General features: G+C 34.4%; 1 protein-coding gene across 1 annotated transcript in view; it reads left to right on the forward strand.

Moving 5' to 3' along the window:
- The first annotated feature begins 1,149 nt into the window (after window positions 1-1,149).
- The window catches only part of C2CD5 (C2 calcium dependent domain containing 5), a 68,708-nt gene continuing 47,093 nt past the window's right edge, over window positions 1,150-22,764 (forward strand). The window contains exons 1-9 of the mRNA XM_019471980.1: window positions 1,150-1,176; window positions 2,618-2,704; window positions 4,782-4,953; window positions 7,254-7,349; window positions 7,892-8,047; window positions 10,501-10,699; window positions 13,364-13,515; window positions 16,397-16,591; window positions 19,000-19,085. Coding sequence (XP_019327525.1) covers window positions 1,150-1,176; window positions 2,618-2,704; window positions 4,782-4,953; window positions 7,254-7,349; window positions 7,892-8,047; window positions 10,501-10,699; window positions 13,364-13,515; window positions 16,397-16,591; window positions 19,000-19,085 — 1,170 coding nt within the window. The remainder of the gene's footprint in view (window positions 1,177-2,617; window positions 2,705-4,781; window positions 4,954-7,253; window positions 7,350-7,891; window positions 8,048-10,500; window positions 10,700-13,363; window positions 13,516-16,396; window positions 16,592-18,999; window positions 19,086-22,764) is intronic.

Here is a 22,764-nt window from a genome sequence, read left to right on the forward strand (position 1 = left end):
GGAAATACAGTTCTCTGATGAGTTTCATTTGGCCTATTTTTATGCTGCCTTGAGGAGAAACAGCTCTCCTCTCCTGTTAGTCACTTGTTCCCAACCCTGCTCCATCTGTGCCAGCCCTACTGTCTGTGTAGCAAAATTGATTTGGAAATTCATCTTGTTAAAGGCTAGCTTAGCAAAAAAGGAAAATAAAATTTTTCAGAAAGATCAATTTGCTTAGCTGGGTTAATGTGCAGTTTCATGAATGTCTTGGCACAAATAAGGCTAAAGAAATAGGTAGACGGGGCCTTGCTTTCAGCGCTGTTACTTGGAAAGACTGTGGGAACTACCCTTTCCACATATGGAGTAGGCAAGCAGCAGGTGAGATTTATATCAAAATAAATTGAGCTTGAAACTATTGTTTTATTTTTCAGTGTAAGGTTGCTGCAAACCTTTACAAAACATTTTCACTTAAATAAAAATGAAAAGCTGAAGTAATGTTAAGGTACTAGTTGATTACTAGCCTTTAATTTCCTTGTTAAATTTTCTAATATAAATCTAGAATTAGAAAAGAAAATGAGGAAAGACTTTAGAGCTCTTACTTGGCTCAGGTTATGCATAACTTGGACTTTGCCAGCATGTGTGATGGGGAGCAAATTAGCACAATTTCTTCTGTAATTGTACTTCTAAATTTGTATAGCAGACAGCAGCGTAGTGCTTGATTATCTCTACTAGCTTTAATGAACTAGCTTGACTACTGGAGAAGTTCAGTTATAGCTGCGGGGGGCTCCAAGGGAGCTAATTTACTCCCTAGATAACATGTAAAAATAGGTTGGGTGGAGCTCTGGGCTGTTGTGTCTTGGCAGCTTCTGGTATGTATATAAGGTAGCTCAGTTAAAACTAGTGTCAGTATCATTTTATTATACTGCTTTGTGTGATGAATACACATTCTAAGTAGCAGTGCTGTTAGTTTTCTGTGTACACATAGGCTGCATCCATGTTTTGATAGCTAGAAGATTTTTCACACTAAGGTTGCTTAGTCCTGTGTTTTCATACCACTCTGGCTTTTAACTTTAAAGCTTTCTTTGAAGTACCTTCTTTTCGAAAAGCACTACTGGTCATAGAATCAAACAGGGGGCCGCACCATCTTTTTATTTGTTTCTTTGGTCGCAAATGCTGTACAGAGTTCTGTTGATCGAGGTACGTATGGTTACATATACAGAGCTCAGTGTGAACTTTTTGTCCAGTTCTGCAGTGCTGTAGGCTTTTTAAATGCACTGGGTGTACTTAAGAAAGTGCAGAATCTCTTTAGACTTGGGGTATGCACCTATGCAAAATAATCACCATATTACTGAAACATATAAAGTGTTTATTTAATACTTTCTTGAGCAGAAGCGTTTAAAAAACTGCTATACAGTTTTCAAAAGCTAAGCCTAAATTTAGTCTCCAAAATCCGTTTAGACTTTTAAAAAGAAAACGGCATTCAAAACCCACAAGTGTCTTTGACTGCAGCATTTCTTTTATATCAGCATGCTGATTATTTTCTTAAGAATCTTGAATGAGTTCAAAAACATATCTATGGGTATTTGTAACTACCATCAGATAGTTGGTCTGAGTTGAAGTACTAATTATTTTGAGAGGCAACATGGCAACATTCAGAGAACTACAAGTGTTTGTAAACTGTTTAGAATGAAAGCTGCAGTGAAATAAAGGCTCTTGCATTGTGCAGCGTGGTTTCTTGATGTGTGGAGCATCACAGAAATTCAGGTTCACTTTTTAAAAAAAAACAAATAAAAACGACGACTGGGGTCATCCTAAAATAGACTCCTATGGAGACCAAATGGAGATTCCTGAAATAGGTTATTATGTGGTTGAAGGTGCATTAATCAATAGAAGTATGGAGAATATGTAATCTTCAGTAACTGGAGGTTACAGGGATATATATAGAGATATGTACGTAGATATGTAGTCCCTCTAACCTTTTTGCCTGTATGCTTTCTGGAATTTTCTATATTTTAAGAAAGGAATAGAAACTGATCAGGTGCTTCCTCCTTGCTGCTCTGAATTTACTGATATGTGTCCAGCATATCGAGATTGCAGTTAACAGAGACGATTTCAGTTATTTTCTGGTGTGTATCTGGGGAGATTTCTTAAATTTAAGAAATAATTTTACCAATGTTACCATTTTATTTCTGTATTTCTTTTATAAATTGTCAATAAAGCTGATTTAGAAACCCTAGAGAGAACTGTAATAGGACATAAACTATGAATATTTGGATAGAATACTTTTGCTTATAGTATTTCTAAACAGAAGGCAAAAGAGAGTGTACCAAGTGACTTTGAATAGCCAATATAAGCAATATTTTTACCTCTCAAGTGATTGAGGGGGAAAAAAAAATGATTTTAATAGTGGGAGAGAGAGATTTATTGTAAGTCAGCAAGACTTTTCCACCAATATGTGGAAAGTACTTACTGATACATGTGAGTCAATTAAAAAGCCACTCTCACTGAAAAGGATTTGTTGATATTTGTTGATATTGTTGAAATTTGTATTTGAAATTATTTGCATGTGTAGATTTAATGAGTTTCTAAATTTATTTATAAATATTTAGTATTAATAATGGAATGCTTGTATTTTTAGGTGAAATTTGGAAATACAACATTTAAGACAGATGTGTATCCCAAATCACTTAATCCTCAGTGGAATTCTGAGTGGTTCAAATTTGAAGTAAGTATTTTTTAAGAGCTTGCCTGTATCTATATAGACACTCTGGTTTAGATGCCCTTAATGAAATAATTTCATTTCAGGCAGAAAATGAGTTTTGAGGAGTGAAGTGTATTTCTGTTTAAATACACAGAAAGCCTTTTCAGCAAACCTGTCTACAGTTAGACCTTGTTTGCTAAAGGTGTCTCATTGGCTTTTTAGGACTGTTTGTAAAGATAAAAGCTTGCCAGATTGGATCCAACTCAGATGTTATTCTGGGTAATAATAAAAAAGACAAGACAGAGGTAAAAGTGGGGGGAAAATAGCGTTATGGATTAGGCTTTCAGATATCAGTACGGGTATGCTTGTGGGTTTTTTTTAAAGGGGTAATTTTGAGTAAGGAGAGTTAATTGGGATTTGAAATATTACTTTGGGTTGCAAAAATAATGCACTTGATAAAGAAGAAAATGGAAAATTCCTATGAGAAAATTACAAAATAAAGACCTTGGACAAAAATTATTGGACACTCTTTCCCATTTCCTTATGTAATAATGAGGGCACTCAGCATTTCCCTGTAATTGCTTGTTGCTTTCCATGATCTGATTCGTTGATGTCCTTTGACATTACACCCTGAACAAGTGTTTACATATTCTTTTTTTTTGTTACTGCATTTTTTTATTACTTAAAAAAGTAATGGTCCTTTGACATTACACCCTGAACAAGTGTTTACATATTCTTTTTTTTTGTTACTGCATTTTTTTATTACTTAAAAAAGTAATGGTCCTTTGACATTACACCCTGAACAAGTGTTTACATATTCTTTTTTTTTGTTACTGCATTTTTTTTATTACTTAAAAAAAAAGTGATGGTATTTAGAATAAAGTAATTGTTAAAACATTTGAATATATAGTACTGGTTCATTTATAGTGTTCTAAGATAATATCACAGTATAAGCATAGCTGTAAATATATGTACATGTAAAGAGTGATGTAATAGCTGGTAATGTTAGAAATATTTTAAGAGTAAATATAAAATAGTAAGCTTAGGCAGATTATTGATCAACACGGAACGCTTGATTAAGAGCATCTCTTAATCAGCAATCCATGTTGATTAAGAAAGTAGTCCTGTGGTATTCAAATTCAATCAGTTTTCTTTTTTTATCTTTCAGTTCCTGGGGTCATTTTTTGGGGGAGGGGAAAGAGCTGATCTGTGTGGAGGGTTAGCTCTGTTCATACAGAAAGAGGTTTTTTTGACAATAACAGAAGTCTCAAAATTCTGTCTTTTTGCATGGAAAAATGGATTTGGGAAAGCAAAGAGCCAAACAGCAACATTGAAAAGAAGAAAAAAAAAAAAAGAATTCCGTATTTCAAAGAGTGGAAAAGCACTAACCGCTTAAGACATTGTGTGTGTATGTGTGTGTAGTTTGATCTTTTTGCAAGACTACACGTTATAATTCTGCAAACACTTACGTGAGTCATCCCATTGCCTTTGGCAAACCTGATTCTTGGTTTGTGACGTTCAACACAAAAAGTTGTAGAATGTCTATCTTTGTATGTCCTAAAAAATAGTTGAGGTATCTGCAGATGGATTGTTGCATTTATTTAGGAAAGTGCATGTCTGAAATTACTGAATTTTTACAATGGATTGTATAAAATGTCTTCTTTTAAGCCACTGACCAGTTTGGAAGAGTGAGAGCACCAATAATCATAACTTCAGAGTATAATAGTTCTCTGAGATGCTTTATCTTAAATTTTCTTTTTTTTTTAAATGAAAAGTATGTGTTGTGGAGATGGGTAGACTACCCATCTAGGGACTGTGACTTAAATCATGTGGAATTTAAAAATGTGTAGTCACTGTAATCTTGCTTTTCTGTTCTTCTCCCAGCGATAACTCTAGTTCCAGGATCTTGCCAGTCTGTGAAGGGTAAACTCAAATTAAGGGAATGCGTTGTTTAGGTACAGGAAATGGAAATTACAGATTTATCAGTGTCAGGTCACTGTACATAACTAACTATCCTCTTTTTTGCATTTGTTTTTCAGCAGCATTTCCCTGCGTTGTTTTTTTTTAAATACTCAGATTCCATGTTAATATTTGTTTCTAGGTAGATGACGAAGAGCTACAAGACGAGCCTCTCCAAATCACAGTTCTTGATCATGATACCTACAGTGCTAATGATGCCATTGGCAAAGTGTACATAGATATTGATCCTTTGCTCTATAGTGAAGCAGCTACAGTTATTTCAGGATGGTTTCCTATTTATGATACCATTCATGGTAAGATTTGCTAATTTAAAAGTAAAAAAAATGTTTGAGATGTAATCTGCTTCTTACAATCTTCATTTCTGTAAGCCGTCTTCAGAAATTTGTAATAATTTTAGCCTTGAGAGCTGGAAAGCTACTTTTCTGGTGCTTTTATCCTTATTTCTGGCATGATAAAATTTCTGGCGTGGTAGTACAGACTAGTGCTTCGCAGAATGGCTTTCATAGAACTTGTGACAAGTGGAAGAAATCTTCACACGGTATTTAAAATAGTTACTGCAAAATTCAGATTAAAAGAAAAGACCCAAACATACTTTTCCAATTACCATGTGTTTACTAAAAGAATATACTTTTGCTGAAGTCACTTGGGGTGTGCCTTCCTGGGGTGCTGGATGAAGTTCACTTGAGATGGAGGGACAGGATGTGATGTTATCTTCAACATAAAGTACAGGATGAAATTCCTTTTCCCTGCAGAAAGTACTCTCAGTGCTAGGTAGATTTCATCAGAATGTCTTCAAGGTATGAGAAAATGAAGTTAATCATATTTTTGCCCTTGATTTTAATGAAACACAGCTTTTGTCCGAGAAAGTCAAGGTCTGTCTACAGCAGTTAGCTTGCTCCTTGAATACCTTATTGCAGAACATCTATGTGGTTGTCGTTATCACCCTTGTTCGTTACCCAGTGTGAGTTAAATGACCTAACTATGTTAAAAGCTAATTATAAATCATTGTTGGGAAATAATTAATGGTATTTACTGGATGATCATCATAGCTGATGCAAAGTATTTTTTACATTTAAAACAGTTATATTGAAGAGGGCTTTTTTGAGAAATATTGCATGTATTTTTCTTCTTATCCTTTGATTCTATTCACATTTTCGTATTGTACATTTTCTTTTGAAGTTAAATTAGGTGAACACTTGTCTCAGGATGTGTACAACTTGTATGTCAGAGAGAATTAGATTTCTCTGTATTTTTCTAGATCTGTTAGTATTTCACAGCTTTTTTTCTATTTAAGTAAAATTAGAATTCTTATATTTTCATGCTCATAGCAGTAGATTCTAGTTATCTTGATCTCTGGCAAACAGTAATTGATGCCTCCTTAATGAAATAATCAATATAATGTTTATAAATTTTTATTAAAAAAAAATTTTTGCACCTTAACATGATTATTTGTGAAAATATATGAACCTGACACACTTCCTCTTATAGTAACTGAAGGCTTCTTTTTATTGGCATTTTGGGAGATAGATCTAGGTGACTTTATTGCAATAATGTCAGAGTCAATCTGTGAATCTAATGCTTTTGTTTGAGTGTCATATATTTATGTGATGAAGGCTTCTGAAGACACTAGAGATCAGACTCATCAAGAAGTTTAGTCCTCAATATGTCAGAACCTATAATAGGTGAAATGATTTTGTTACTGGGTGGGGAACAAGAAGAAAAAGCTCAGAATAGAGAAGTAGAAAAATCAAAAAGGAATGTCTGTGTGTTGAGGAAATATTCCATTATTAATAAGGTTTAATTGTGGCCAAAAATATGCTTTATCTAAAAAGTCAGTAAGACCTTATTTTTAATATATTTCTTCTCATAATCAAAGTATTTTACATACACTTACTGTGCCACTGTGGTTCTAGAAAGAACCATAAATTTTCTCACTGGATTGAGCTTCAGAGGGTAGCTTTACTGTGATTTTGAAACCATTTCAGGGAGGAAATGTAAAAGCTTTTTGGTGTTGGTCAGAGCTTTTTGATGTGAACAGGACTCCAGTTTCAAGGCATCTGCACTCAAAGTTGGTACTTCGGACCTTTTGTGCTAAGGATGTCTTGGGACAGTCACGGTACTTAGATATTGATTTTATACCATTCCTGTATTGATGGTACAGGGCGAAGGAGCAGAGAGAGCACTTGCTCACTGCAGCAGAGGCCACTGCAGTATCAGGAGGCTGATGGCTTCTCTTCTCCCAATTCCTTCTTTCTTCTAAAGTTCTGTTCGGTGCAGCAGGTATTTGAGGACTGTTGCTTGCATAGCTTTAGCCTCAAAGGCTGGACAGAACTAGAACCTTCCTCTGAGAAGGAGTCTCTGCATCAGACTTGAGAGGCAAGGAAATGTGTTCCTGCTCCTCTGGCTCAGGCTAGAATTGACACATGAACCGCCAGTTGAACTGAGCAGTTCTAGCAGGGTTATAGTACATTCTTTGCAGAAAAACTAACTCATTGGTAATAGAAAGTGCATTAATTACTAGTAATAGGGAATATTTAATAGGGCTAGTTTTGTATTTGTTTCTGATACAGCTTCTAATTTTTTTTTTTGATAGGTATACGTGGGGAGATCAATGTCGTTGTGAAAGAAGATCTCTTCAATGATTTAAACAGATTTAGGCAGTCATCCTGTGGAGTCAAGTTTTTTTGCAGTAAGTAGAGGAAAAAAGTTTATTTGAACAAAAAACTCCCCCGCCCCCCTTCTTTTCTTTCTTTACCTATTCTGTCAGTTTCCCTTCTTTCACCAGCTCATTGCATAAGCCCAGTGGTGATTACGTTGAAGCAAATGCAGACAATTGTTTATTCTTCTTTTTTTATAAAATAAATTTTTACTGTTCATATTTCAAAACAATGTAACTGATTTTTTTCCCCTTATCTTTCTTAAGTTGCATTTCAGTGCATGTGCATACGCACGTTGTGTTACTTTGGGTGCACATCCTGTTAAAGAGGCACAAAGTGAAAAGGTTTCATAATGGTACGTGTTGTAACTGATACACTGGACAGTTATCTTATCAGTGTTCCAGAGTCTCCCAGAACAAAACTGCTTAGAGTATGTCCACATTTTAACAGAAAATTATGTGGATTACTTTATGGAATCGTTCACATCACTTTTTACGTGTAATTTTATGTTTTTCTTGGAATTCTTGGCTCATAGACTCATGCCTTACATCTTTTATATATTTTTTTTTAACAGCTACATCTATTCCTAAGTGTTACCGAGCAGTAATAATTCATGGATTTGTGGAAGAACTTGTAGTTAATGAAGACCCAGAATACCAGTGGATAGACCGAATTCGTACACCAAGGGCATCGAATGAGGCTAGACAAAGACTTATTTCACTCATGTCAGGTATTAAACATGTAGGCTGTAATGGTTATTGCTACTTTTAAAAATATTCACTATTTAAATAAGTGACTTGCTTAAGACAACATTGTATGTGATTTTTTGGTATTAATTATGTTTATTTTTTCAGTTCACAGTGTCTTCTGTTTCTGAAGGTTCTGTTGTCCTAACTGATGGCCAGTATGGCTGACTTGTTTCCCTCTCCCTCTCCCCCCACCCCCCCACCCGGTGAGGCCATGCTGCTGTCTAATTTGTTGATTGTTTTTAGCAAGGTCTTAGAAACCTGTGGAACTCTCTTGAAGATGTTCTTAACCCATATGAGGAGTATTACTAGAATTTGGCCTCAAACAATTAAAATAATAAACTATTCCACCGTCTTCGAACTACTTTCAAGTATGTGAACAAATATACACCTTCTCAGATACAGTGTGTATTAATACTTACCTGACTCATCCCATGTTTTCAGTCAAGATTGGTTCATTGTTTCTCAAGCATACTTCTGTATTGCCTTGCATCGATTCTGCAGGACGTATCTGCAGTTCCTGGAGAGACCAGTGATTAGAGTCAGTTGATGTCTCCACAGCACCACAGTATCAAGCATCTTCACAGATTATTTTTTTTTTTTTTTTAATTTTATTACTGATGCTTATGAACAGCAGTTGTGAACCAAGATCCTCCTGTTTCAGTGCCAATAGAACAGAACAAAAAAACCCCTACTCGGGAGTACTTGCACACTAAGACAAGAGACAACCAATTGATAGAGGTGGAGAATATTGAAGGTGTAACGAATACAAAGAAATAATGAAAAATAGCCACTAGAATGATAGGTAGTGGTTTCAGTTCTCTAATGGGCTCTTAATGTTGTCAGGTTTCTTGTAGAATCAGCTGTGTTTTAAGGAAGATACTAAAAGAAAAAGTGAGTTGGGTTTTGCCAGCATGTATGGAAATCTTTAGTAAGTGGGGCAACAAAGAGATCGTGGAGATGTTACTCAGTATCTTCACTTAGGAGAGCCAGCACGTTTTGAGGAAAAATATGAAAAAACAATATGGTCATAACTGACATGAATTCACTTTTTATGAGGTTTTAAATGTAGCTCCCATGGTATATCAGTTTACAGGATTACCATTTGCATATCTCTTGCCTTGCATAAATGGTAAAAGTGGATAAAGTAGCACATGTGGAAGTATTCTGCTAGATTTCATTAATATTTTTATTCATAGCAGTGGTTAAGAGGAAAAAAAACAAAAGACCTCATAGCAATACTGTTCCATGTCACGTAATATAATGCATCACATTGCAGTCATTGTTACTGGTGGCCACACCTAAAGAATCCTGAAGAAATCTGTAACTTCTGAGAATGATCCGGGCCGTTTCATAGTTCTCCGTCATATTATGTGTTGTATATGTAAAAAAGAATTCAGTCTCAACCTTGGCTTGAATGCAATCCATAGCAATTTTCACTTGGCTAGAAACTTTCGTACTCTACCTCATTCTTAGAGATTTTTTCAAGACCAGCGCATGCATAATTTCAGCCTCTGTTAAGAAGTTTACAGTAGGAACCTCTTCTGGTAATGTTAAAACCAAGCTTCTAGAAAGCAGTAGTGATCATTTCATTCCACTTGATTTCTTAACATCATTGACATTGGGACTGTTAGGCTATTGTCTGTGATGGTGAGGCTTTTTCAGTTTGTTAACAGAGGATTTTGGAAATCTTTAATTTTTATCCAAAGATAGATGATATTTTGCACCTAGTATTACCAAGGCTATCTAGCTACAGAGATCAATGAACTTTTTTTTTTAAACATCCTGCTAAATGAGCATCTATGCCAGACCATTGTCCTATAGTTACAGTCTTTCAGTCTGTGTGTGCAGCTAATAGAGGAGAAGTGGCAGTCTTTTGTTTGCAGTGAGAGTGTGGCATATTTGGTATTGTGTTTTGTTTATTTGGTGTTACATTTTGTAGATGAGGCTGCATATTAAACGCTATTAATTTAAAAAGAGCAAAAAGAATGAATTACATTGAAATATGGTTAAATAAGTTTATAAAAAAAAAAAAGATGCCTATCCACATGTATTTCAAAGATGTTGCATTGTTCTGAACTGTGTGAAGGGTATTTAAAACTTGTGTGTGTTCTAGCACGTCTTGACCATCTCTTTCTCTAAATAAGTAAAAAAGGGAAAAACTAATGAAAATAAAAATTGGAGAAAAACATTTCTGAAATAACATGTTGCAATCAGAGCAGATTTGGAGAAAAAAGGGAAAAGCTGTGCAAATCATGAACATCACACTATGTTATAGGAGGCAGAGATTGTGACCAGCTGCTTGGCATAATTATGTAAGATTGGATCTATTACCTGTTTTACTGACTTGGAAATTTCAAAAGCACAGGCCAAAGACCACAAAAGAGAATAGGTGAAGTTCACTGCAATTATGAGCTCTCTACCTTTTGTTTTGTAGGTGAATTGCAAAGGAAGATTGGCTTGAAGGTGCTTGAAATGAGGGGAAATGCTGTTGTTGGTTATTTGCAGTGTTTTGATTTGGAGGGAGAGTCTGGACTGGTAGTACGAGCCATAGGAACAGCCTGCACGTTGGACAAATTAAGTAACACATCAGCATTTTTACCTGCATGTAGCTCACCATCCAAAGAAATGAAGGAGTAAGTATGAATTAATAATTTGTAGGGAAACAAGTCTCATCTCTCTTCTTTTCATACTCATTCAGTTTTACATAACCAGTGTGATTTCTTTTTTTTTCCCCAGAAATTTTTTTTTTTGTAGTTTTATTTGTCTGCAACTCAGTTTATATTCCACAATTTTGAAATGTTTTAGGTTGGATTACTTATGTTCTTTCTTTAGAAGCTGAAGTGGTAAATCTTAATATGACTTTTTTGAATTTATATAGCAACGGTATTACGTATCCCTGGGTTGTGATCCACCAGTTTCCTAACTAATAATTAGTTCTGCCTTGACTCTGTGTTTGTACAATAAATGGTTTTGTGAGGGCTTCTTATGATACACCTTCTGTTCAAGATTTTCCAAGTTCAGTAAAATCAGGTTTGAGTGTTTATGCTGAGCATATAAGAAAAGATAAATTTTGAATTTGGACAGTTCCGTCAGTGATTTAGAGAATGACCCTGAAGTAGTCTCATCTTTTCTTGTGTGCTTTGCTTTTTACTGTTGCAAAACAAGTAGGGCTATTGCAAAACAGGTAGGGTTACAGTGTACTTGTAAAGAAAACTTTTTATGATGAGAGGTAGAATTTCTTGATCTTTCTTATATCTACTGCAGCACCAAACACAGTTTGAATGCAATTTTTTAATGTGTATACAAATTAATAGAAAAATACTTGCAGTTGTCTTCAAATTGTTACTACTTTGTTGCTTGGATAAATTAGTTATTTTCTGTTTGGTAGAGCGATCCAATTTCTGGAAGGAAAAAACAGCACCAAAAAGTATACTACTTATGCTGTGTTTTCAGAGGTGTTATTTGAATTAGCCATTTTCATTAACTTGAACTGTTGTGTCATTACAATAGTAATTAGGCATTTTTGTCATGCAGGCATCAGTATGCTCTTACTTCTCAAAATTACTGGTTTCTATTTCAAATCATAGCTTGTTTTAACTTGTCTTAATTTTAAAAATTTGCCATCAAAGAGCTTCTGGATGGCAATGTAAAATAACAGTGGTGATTTAAAAAAAAAAAAAAAAAAAAAGTGTCTTAATTAAAAATTTGCCATCAAAGAGCTTCTGGATGGCAATGTAAAATAACAGTGGTGATTTTTAAAAAAACATTCATAAATAAATGAGTAGCTTTCACTCTGGAGCAAAATGTGGAAATTCCACCCCCCAAATAATCCACGTTCAGCTTGGTGGTGGATATTGTCAGAATCATTGTCCCATCAGTCAAAAAAACGGGAACGTTTCTCAAAGCCAGCACAATCAACTAATACTTCTTATTATTGGCTTTACTAACTTGATGCCCTGTTGCCAAAGAATCAATTACACATTTACAAGCTAGTGGTTAAGCTGTTCCTTTCTCTCTTTTTATTTCATCTGGACTCTTGCATGCGAGGAATTAAAATTCTTAGAGTCTGCTTAAAGTAAGAGATCTCCTCTAGCTAAACTTCCCTGAAATAATTAATAACATAACTTTGCAACCTGTTTGTATGTATTGTTTTCTTTTCTTCCACCTTGGCTGCAAATTCTCTCAGGTCTCCGCTGGTTCATCCGCCAAGCCATGGATGCCGCTCGACTCACAACAGCCCAATTCACACTGCTACTGGCTCACGACTTACTCAGAACTTCTCTGTGTCTGTTCCCACTCTCATCTACACTGGTACGAGACTGCTCAGACTCAAGAGCTGGGGAGAGGCAGGCCACAGGCACAGTGGTCGCAAAGTGCAGGCAGGCAGGCAGTGTAGGCAGGTACCACCCATCTTTTCTCCCTCATTTTCTCATGGAGACACCTTCTATTGTCAGTGAAGAACTACTCTGTGTGCAGCTGCTGAAACAAAGGCAATAGTTCCTTGAAAATGCGTCAGAGTCTCTTCCACAAAGCCACACTCTTCATTTCTTTTTAACATGCTTACTTTCCAAGAAATTAAGTAAAAATAAGTTGATGTATCTGAGGAACATTCGCTATTTTACAGTCATTGGAGGAAATCATGTTTTGATTGGAGTTCGTAATTGCTTTCAAGCATAATTCAAATACGGTATTTAGGTTTTAAAATGGTTATAGGAAGGGTATGTGCCATTTGTGGAAGAGATGGTTTTGGAGAGCAGGTAAGTCAATCTGTGCATAAGTGAACTGTTTGTCAATATAGTTGTTCCCATAAAGATGCTCCTCTTTGCTCTGTTTTTAGCTGTGGCATGCTGCTGATGCTATAGGATAAGGAAACATTTTTTTTTCCCTCCCCTTAAAATGCATATGTGTGTATATACATAAATGTATGAATATGTATAAACACAAATATAATTTGAAATCATTTTTTCTTTATTAAACTAACTCAAAGCATTGTGTATTTGACCAGATTTTTAAGCCATAAACTGTTTTCAGTTTTTTCTTTTGCATATATATAATTTTTTGTCACATCTCATGCCTTTCATTTGGCTTAATTGTTATATTGTAGATATCAGCATCTATCTGTAGAATGCTGAATGGGTAAAACAGCATTTCTTTGCCTCTGGCCTCATCCCCAGTCTCGCACCTAAGGAATAGCTGCTGGCCCTGCCCCAATCCCATCCTGGTGTTTGGATCATGCTGCTGTCAGCCAGGTCCTTTGGCACAGGATTACTGAATATGTTTCCACCTTCTTCTGGCAGGATTCCCTTCAATGAAGATCCCAATCCCAATACTCATTCATCAGGACCCTCCACCCCTCTGAAAAACCAAACCTATTCCTTTTCACCTTCCAAGTCCTACAGTCGACAGTCCTCTTCTTCTGACACAGATTTGAGTTTGACACCCAAAACTGGTAAGGCGCTTCCACCCACTTTTTGTTTAATTTGTGTTTCTCTTTTTGTATTTTCATTCAACCCCTTTTTGCTTTTTGGCATTTAAGTTATCAAAATGATGTGGAAATTGGAGACTTCAGATAGCCCACCTCAAGCCTGACAGGATTTCTGTAGGGCGAAAATTTAAATCCTGCCTATATTTCCACTATTCTGGATAACATTAAAATGACATTTGTAACACAACTGTATTCAAGTAGAAATAAAACATCTCGGAGCATTAAGGGAGTCCTAAGTAATTGCCTTTTTCTTATTTCCTCCATTTCATATTACAAATCATGGAAGTACATTTCTCACCACAATATGTTAAGGACAGTGTTACTAAAACTGTGTAGTCTTCAAGCCTAATGCATTATGCTATAAATATATTGTATACATTTCTCTGTGATTTTTTAACTCCTTTTTGCAAATGTGATACTAGAAATATAGCAGCTGCTGTCTTTTTATTCTCCTTGGTATATGGAAATGGCTTGACATACACAGTATACTTTTTGAAAGTAACTTAAGCTACACTCCAGCCATGTTCAAAAGGCATTTTTCTTTCTCCATGGGTCTATAATTTCTTCAATTTGTTTCCTCCCTCCTTATTTTTTAATCTGTCCTTAGAATCATGTCAGTAATAATGTCAGCACAACTCAAAGAATTATTGCCTGTTTACTGTCCATTATGTGACCAATGCCCTGAGTTTTGCTGCTGTAGGGCAAAATATTTTGCAGAATTGTTTATAGAAGTTTGGTTGCTTTTTAAATGGTGTTTTAAATTGTGGTATTTGAAGCTCAGAACATTCTTGTCTCCATCTAGTCTAGACAATTTTTAAGCATTTTAAAGTAGTTGATTCAGCTTTACTTGATAGCACCCCTTTCAAGAATTTTTCCAAGCAGATAAGTTAAATGTTGCATTAAAATGCAGTTATATTAAATATTTTATCTTTTTTATTCCCTAGATATCTGTCAAAAAATGTTCCCAATTAGGAAGCTGTCTTTATTAGTACTATTTTCTCTGTCCTGTTTTTAAAAAAACAAATAAAAGCACACTTTTTTTTTGTCCTTTTGTGTAAATGATAACTCTTTTGTGGGTAACCTATGGTGGTCACTTGTTTAAAGGACCTATAAATATAACTGGATGCTTATTATGTAGGAGAACCACAAATTAATGTGTTTGGTTTACTGAGTATTTGAAAACTTGTTTCTTTTGATCAGATTTTCTGTGGTAAGGATCATGTCGTGTAAAGGATTTAAATGTAATGTTGATGGTCATCTTTATAGATGTAAATGTTCTGAATTTCTGAAGGTGGTAACTCACTGTGAATTTGTCAAGGTTTTAAAGCAGCAATCTTGTATCATTCCTGGTAATGTTAGGTAGGTGGATGGGCCCTCTCATCTTTAGTCGGTTCATTCAGAACTGAAACAGATTGTGTAATTGGTACCTCTTGTTTTTAGGGATTTTTCAAGTATATAAAAATACTTTTTAGCTATCTTTTTAGTATTAAAGCTAACAGTGGGCATACTTTTGCTTACTAGCACCGTCTTTTCAGCAGCTCTTAACCCTGCTACTGAAGCTTGTCTTAAGAGGGATTTGCTGGTTGCATTTAAAAATTCTGTATCTTGGTGTTACATGCTAGATTTTGAATCTTAATAGCTTAAAAGGACAGTATCTCTTGAGTCATTTTACCATTTACCAAAAATTTGATGATGTGCAGAAGATACTTCCATAACATACTAAATTCAGTGTGTTGTTCTTAACAATTCACTGTATATGTTTAGACCTCTGTTTTCATTTCCTAAGACTAAGTCGGAGTATTTCAGTGTGAAAGTTGGTGATGTTAGTGTTTTTTTAAAAAAAAAAAAAAGCAAACATCTCATGTGACACGTTAAACATTATCAAATTTGAGATACCCGTTACTCAGATTGGCTGATGTGAAAAATGAAGTATTTTCTGATGTTTCTGCAGTAGATTGTATTCCTCTCTATTTCTCAGTCAGGTAGCTAGTGTGTTCACATGTTTGAGATGGAGACTAAGCTGGAAGAAGAGTGCAGATACCACAATTTCACAATATGAATAACTAAATAGAGGAGATTGACACTTGGATCTGCTTAAACATCTAGTTTTCAGTAGCTCCAAATCAGGAGAAAATTACCTTAATGTCTTTTATAAAGTACAATTGTGATTGTGTTATCCATTCTGGTCTATATCTGGTCTAAATATGAGGGGAAATTACTCTGTGCCGAGAAAGCTTGTTTTGGTTTGAAGTTAGACTTCTATGAATAGTGATATATTTTATGCAACTGCAAACTAACAGAATATCAGGCTGACAAAAAGCATGACATTTTAATTAAATAATACATTTTGATGTGACATAGTATATGTTTGGAGGAAATGGAGAAGGTGGGAACTCCTTTTCTTTGTCGGAACTTAGAATTCTACAAGATTTATGACTAAAAATCATAGAACAAATCCATGACTTCTCTGGAAAATAACTTTTTATACCTAAATAATGAAAGTAATCAGATTAAGTGTGTGAGAAGACTGTTATTTAGCCTTTACTCCATAGTATTTGTTATCAAATTTTGTATAAAATTTAAAATAAATGTTAGATTATCATGGCTTTTAAAAAATTAATTTCAAAATACAGTTAATCAGGTCATGATTTTTGAGAACATGCTTCTCATTCACATTGTGGAGCTGTATTGTCATTCCGTTTCTTTGTATGTTAAGAAATAATTTAGCAATAAGTGCTGGTTCATTTGGAGAAAAAAAAAAATGCTTCATTTTGATTTCTTCCGTCTGTTTCTTTAGTCATCTTCTGAATCTACATCTCTCTGTCTCTATTACTTTCCTCCACAGCACCTTCCCCACAGGGACCTAGGATTTTCCTGTTTCCCAGCTCCCCTACACTCTCTTGTGATTCCCCACATCTTAAAAAGTCCTGTCTCCTCCTCTCGGGGTCTAGCCTTAACCCTCTACACTCTAGCCATGTCAGCCCAGTTGTTCTGAGGAAAAGTGTTTCTTTCACTGAAGAGCTGCTTCTGGCTGCTTCTGGTAGGATCAATCTATTATGGCCTTTTAAACAAACTTTTAAGAAAATGTTGTTGTCATTTGATACGGGGGCATTTAACACACAGCCTTCTATAACCCTATGTTTTTGTTCAATTAGCCTCTGAAAACTGCTGGCTACATGACTATTCATACCATCTCCTGTCTGCTTCAGAAGCTTGAAACAGCTTCAGAACTTCTTATAGGATTTGAAACATATGTAGTTTATGCTACAGAACGCTCTCCTTTTCCCTCACAAAATTTCCTTTGGTAACTGGACTAAAATAATTTACTTTTTTTTTAATCCCCCTTATTCCCTTCACTTTGTTGTTCCTATATTTTGCATGGAACAAGCACTTGCTCATTAAGACATTCATAATTTATTGAAATAATGGCTATCAGATGACTAGCAACTCCGCTCTTTAAATTAATCTTTTAAACAAAGCCCGTACAAACTTTTTATTTGTACTGCCTCCTTTTCCATTTCACTGACATGCATTATTTTCATGGATTTAAATTAAATAGTTGATACTACTGCTTTTTTCTGTAGAAACTGTTTTGATTAGTTTGTATTTTTTGAGTTTGTTTCATGTCCAGTATTTATGCTATGTTTGTCTGTATTTAATATTGTATAGTCCCTGACAATGATGTTTAGACTCAATGCCAAATAGTAAAAGCAATTTAATCTTGTTCAATGGGACTATACAGATACTAATCTTTTTGTTTCCTTATCCAAGAACAGCTAAAAATATTTGTTAAAAATTGTAGTATTTTTATATATAATTATATGGTAATGATAGCTTAGCAATTTTTGGAAATACTAGGAATGAATTAACGTACAACATTAAGTCCGGTATTATTTCCAGATCTCCCAGTCTTTGGTTAAAACAAATAACTGCACTTCGATGTATATGTACAATCTCATTCATGTTTATTAGATGCTTGATCAGAAGAAAAAGGAAACTAGCAAGGAATTGTTATGTTAATTCTGTAAAAGAAAATCTTGGCTTCATTCATAACTGTTTGCACTGTAGTGTTTGTATTTCATCTTGCTCCTGACGCTTCTTTTTGTTCTTTATCCTGTGCTTTCCTATACAACTTAGGTTTTTATTTTTGCTTTGTCAAGTTAGCACTGATGGTTTTTAGATACAAGAAATAGCAATGATAGTATGGTTTTAGGCATGAAATATTACCAAGAAAATCTGATTCACCAGCATTGTGTTTGCTTTAGGAAAAACACAATCTTGGTATGTGTTTATTTTTTACTTTTGTGATTTCTAACCATAGAGCAAATAACTTACTGTCATACATATAACCTGCATCTCGACACACTCGGTTAAGAGTACAGTTGCTTGATAACAGATAATTGAATAGCAAAGGTATTTGTGTATCTAATAAGCTTTCCATCGCTTCAGAAAAGCTCTTATATTGGGGGGTAGGGGTGGGAGTAAGATACATGAAAGAAGGAAAGAGAGAATTACCCATATTATGCAAAATTGGAGTTTCTTATTTTCATTTACAGATAATCTGCAGGTTATATGTGTGCAAATACAGTAATCAAATAAGTGTGGTTATTTTAAATGCTGAGCAGTAGTCCTTAGCTTATCTGAATGAATCAGGTGAGTGAATATTTCATTGCATAGGTATTAAAGTAAATAAAAATAATTGGTAATTTTTTTCAGAGTTTATATTTCAAATCTAAGGATGTGCATTGCCTTTGCAATTTTCTTTTTAGTCCCAATCATGCATTATATAGCTACTGCTGTAATTATGTATACAGTCTCCTCTCAGTGGTTAGGAAAGGTGATTTAGTTACTCTGAAACTCTCAGCCAGATTTTTTTTTTGTTTGTTTGTTTTTTAACTGATAATGATAGTACAGAGAAATACTTTACTATAGAGTAATGTGGCAGAGAGGCATTGTTCAACAGTGTGGAATTAATGGTGACTTTGCAGCCCTTTTTGGTAAGGGCTGGATATCTGACTATTTAGAAACTTTCTGTGAAAAGCAGAGAAGGTAGATATATATTGAAATCATAGACAAAACTCCCAATAGTAACAAGTAAAAAAAAAAAAAAGGTTTATGTCATAGGAAAGAATTGCAAGCCCAGGTCTTAAACTCTTTGTATTTTGAAGTTTTTTTTAATTCAGGTTGACAGCAGAAAAAGATCTTGGATCATGAGGTTTTTGTCCAAATGCTAAAAAACCCACTGCTATCATGTGAAAACCAAACCCAAAAAACAACCCCCCCAAACCCAAATTAAACTGATGCTCAGCGTTTTTTTTTTCTGAAAATTAAAATTATGGGGATAATTTGACTGTTTTCAATGACTATTTTATATATTTTTAAATCAAAGTTTGATTACAAGTTATAATATATGTTTCTTTGACTGTCATTTGTACTGATACTCTTCAGGAATGGGCAGTGGGAGTGCTGGAAAAGAAGGGGGGCCATTTAAAACTCTTTTAAGACAACAGACTCAGTCAGCTCTGGAACAAAGGGTAAGGCACTCTGTACTTATATTTCTGATCTACTAAAGTGAAAATTTAGCTTGTAGTAAGTTAAATGTTTCCTGTTACTTTCTGTTTAAAAATATGTGTAATTTTTAGGTCTGAAAACTTACTGGAAATGTTGAACGTTTAATAGCATTTTTATGCACAAATTATTTAATTTTTAATATATTACTAAACCATTAAGAAAAGAGTGGAGGAAGTAACTGTAACGTGCACAGCACTCAAGTGATTACAGTTGGTGTTACAAGAAACAGTTATAGCAAAAATTACTGCTATTTAGTCTCTGTAAGTTAGTGATGCATGTGTAAATTTAATACTTTACCATCATGTATTTAGTTATGTTTTTACAGAAGCCAAATGCAGAAACATTGGAATAGCTTTAAACAAGGTGAAAATCCCATTTATAATTGCGAAAACTTTCAGTTTTGAAAAATAGATTTGGTGCATAATTTAGCCTTCGTTCTACTATATGAAATACTGTGCATGTAGCCTTTAAAAAATGGTAACTTAAACAAACCTAAACCACTTCCCAAGCAATAAAAGGGCTTTATAGATTTACAGGTTTTTTAAGAACCTCTGTAGGACTAAAAATGCCATCTGTTATTATGCTGAATAGGCTGTATAATAAAAATAGTGTTTTTAATTCTTTGTTTAAATTTTGGAATGAGTCCTTGCAACTTTTTTTCTACAGATTATATACTGCTTTTGTCAAAATGTTATTAGTGAGGTGTCTTGAAGGAAGAAATGTGAGTGTTTTCCTATTCAGAAATAAATTCTAGCTTAATTACAATTTCTGACTACCTGAACTACTTACGTAGAACCATATACGTTTGTTGAAAATAAAATCAGCTATATCTGTGAAATATAAGTGAATAGCTACTATTTTGAGTAAGTGGATGATTCTCTTCTCATTTTTTGTGTTATCCGTTGCTAAGGGAGGATCGCCTCATAGGTTCTGTAGAAGGCGGGTATGTTCCAAAACATCGTGTGACTCTTTTTGTAGCCCTTTTTTCTTGTATTGAGGGTTTCTAGACAATTATTTGAAATATTTTGGTTTTCTTTTTTGTGGGGTTTTGCAGATTTCTTTGTAATCTTGTTTATGCAGGATTTTGTTTATATTTGTTCTGGGTTTTTTTTAAGAGCATTTATCAGATCGGCATACTTTTGCTTAGTGTTTTGCATGTTGATACATTTCAGTTAAAATTTTAATTTCTCTTTAAATACAAATCCATGGCTTTTTGCTTTTAATGTTTTAGTTTGAAAAAAAATGCTTTAAAAAGAGCCTTTTCTCTGTTTACCTTTGTTTCTGCTAGCGTTTCAGACATTTCATGGCTGATCTGGTATTTCCTTAGGAAGCTTTTTAAAAACAATTAAAAATGTAAATTAAGAACACTTAATGTGTTTTTAGAGCTTGAATTATTTGCACATTGTTTTGAGGAGACCTGTATATTGTCTAGTGGAAAAAAAAATTTACTGTAAAATGGGATGGAAACATGTTGAATCTGTTATTAACGATGATGATGTAGCAAAGCATGCGGACTGTTAATTGATACAAAAAATATGTTCATACTGTCTTTCTGAAAACACCATGTTTGATGTGTTTTTGCTACAGTTACCTTTTTTTCAGTTACGTAACTATAATGAATAGCCCTTGTAAGTTATTTTGTCTGTTTTAAAATTGCACACATAGTGTAGTCTAGTTACCTGTCTGGATTAGTTAGGGTAGCACTTATTTGGGAAAACAAAGAATAAATTCAATATGTATAATATATTTCCACATGTATTAGATGTATAGTAAGTTCTTTTGAGTCTTAGTTCAGTCTGTTTGCATATATGGTAATGCTAAGGCATATTAAAACCAGTTCATTTAACTGTTTGTCTCCACAGCTTTTTTTAATCAAATGTGTTTTTAACGTGTCACTTAAATAACCCTAATTGCAAACCAGAACAGATTTTGTTTGAAGGGTAATATTACTCTATTTCTTCCGGGAAAATACACCAGCCGTGGAAAACTCACATACGTGTTATGTTTTACATTAATATATTTTTAGTAATTCACAGGATACCTATCACGCCAACACACCTGTTGATAGCAGGTGTATATATAGCACAGCTATCTCTGTGTATATTTTTATCTATAAATGTATATGGTATATTTCTGTCAGTGGGAAAATTTGAGCTTATTTTACTCTCAAAAAATTAGCCTATGTTTTTGTAGAAATGGCCAAATGCCGCTCTTGATGGTATTTTATATCTCTGTTGACCTCAACTTGGACAAATGCTGTTTTATTCCTCCACGTTTGCATTCTGCAAGTGCTTGAGAGATCTTTACTGCTGCCTTTTCAAAATGGAGATCTATTGATCTTCATCTCTGAAGAGCACTGCTAGATAACTGTTGTGTTAGAGTGCAGTTCTCTGTGTGATTCTTTTGGCTGAAATGCTGACTTCAGCAATTTTTCTTTCCAGCGACTTCTTTTTACTGTCCAGCCCATCCCCTCAGTTCAGTTGAAGAAAAATTGTTAAGATTGTTTGGCCATCTTGTGAGATGGCACAGTAAACGTGCTTAGACTAAAAATAATTCAACCAGGAAATTAACAGTATTTTAATATGGACCAGTTCCCTACTCTGGTTCAGCCCAAAAAGCTCTATGAACATACCTGAGCATTACAAGCATTATCTGAGGGAGTGGTACAATGGTGGGAATGAGTGAATGGCTGGAAGGGAATCTGAGAACTGCTTCAGCTGACACTAACACCAAATGATATGTGTGTGTAGCCTTGTTCCATGTGCTTGTTCATTATTTTGTGTGTCTTTGTAGGAAATGTAATTAAAAAAGAATACTAGCAATACATGTATGCATATACATAAACATTTTAAAACATTGTATTAAACAAATATTATGAGGATTTTATTGTGATCCTATCAAACTTTCCCCAAATGCCAACTATAAAATCTCTATATAGTTGCAAGGATTAAACCAGTGACAGTTCTTTCAGTGTCTATGCAGTCAATGACTGTGAAATGGTGTAGTGAATTAGTATTGGTAAAATGATTGACCATCTTCAGTTGTAGCTTGGAAACTTTAAGATCATCGTGTATTCTCACACATGGGAATATTCTGTGCTTGCTTCACCTTGGTGTAAAGATAGTCCTTTGCAAATTGCAGTAATAGAGGAGATTTGTAATATGGAAACACTGCATCTGGTTTTGATGGAATTTCTTGTTTTCCATGCGATAAGTATAGCTTTATAATTTTGAAGTGTTACAGATTACCACATGCAGTTGAGGCTGGAACTTGTATTTGAGTAATAAAACAATAAAAAACCCCAAACCTCTAAATGAGCTTAAAAAAGCAAAAAAGGAGGGAAAAAAAAAAGCCATCATACATAGTGATGGAATTGCATCTGTGTCAGAATGAATGAGACATTGTTCATGGAATAAGAGCATGTCAGAATGGTTCAGTGAGTCAGTTACTGAGATTTGTCTGTGGCTGAAATTAACTGATAGAACATAGGTCTAATTTTAGCATGTATCATAATATAGAGTTGCAAGTATCGATGTGCCCGAGTGTATTGATTGAGGCAAAACCATGTTATTACTTTAAAGTTTTATTCCTGGTTTGTAGTTTAGGGAATCAGGCAAACTGGAAGTCTAAACATGTTAAAAT

The sequence above is a fragment of the Aptenodytes forsteri genome, unplaced genomic scaffold, assembly GCF_000699145.1.
Source record: "Aptenodytes forsteri isolate BGI_AS27 unplaced genomic scaffold, ASM69914v1 Scaffold241, whole genome shotgun sequence".
NCBI classification, from domain to species: domain Eukaryota; kingdom Metazoa; phylum Chordata; class Aves; order Sphenisciformes; family Spheniscidae; genus Aptenodytes; species Aptenodytes forsteri.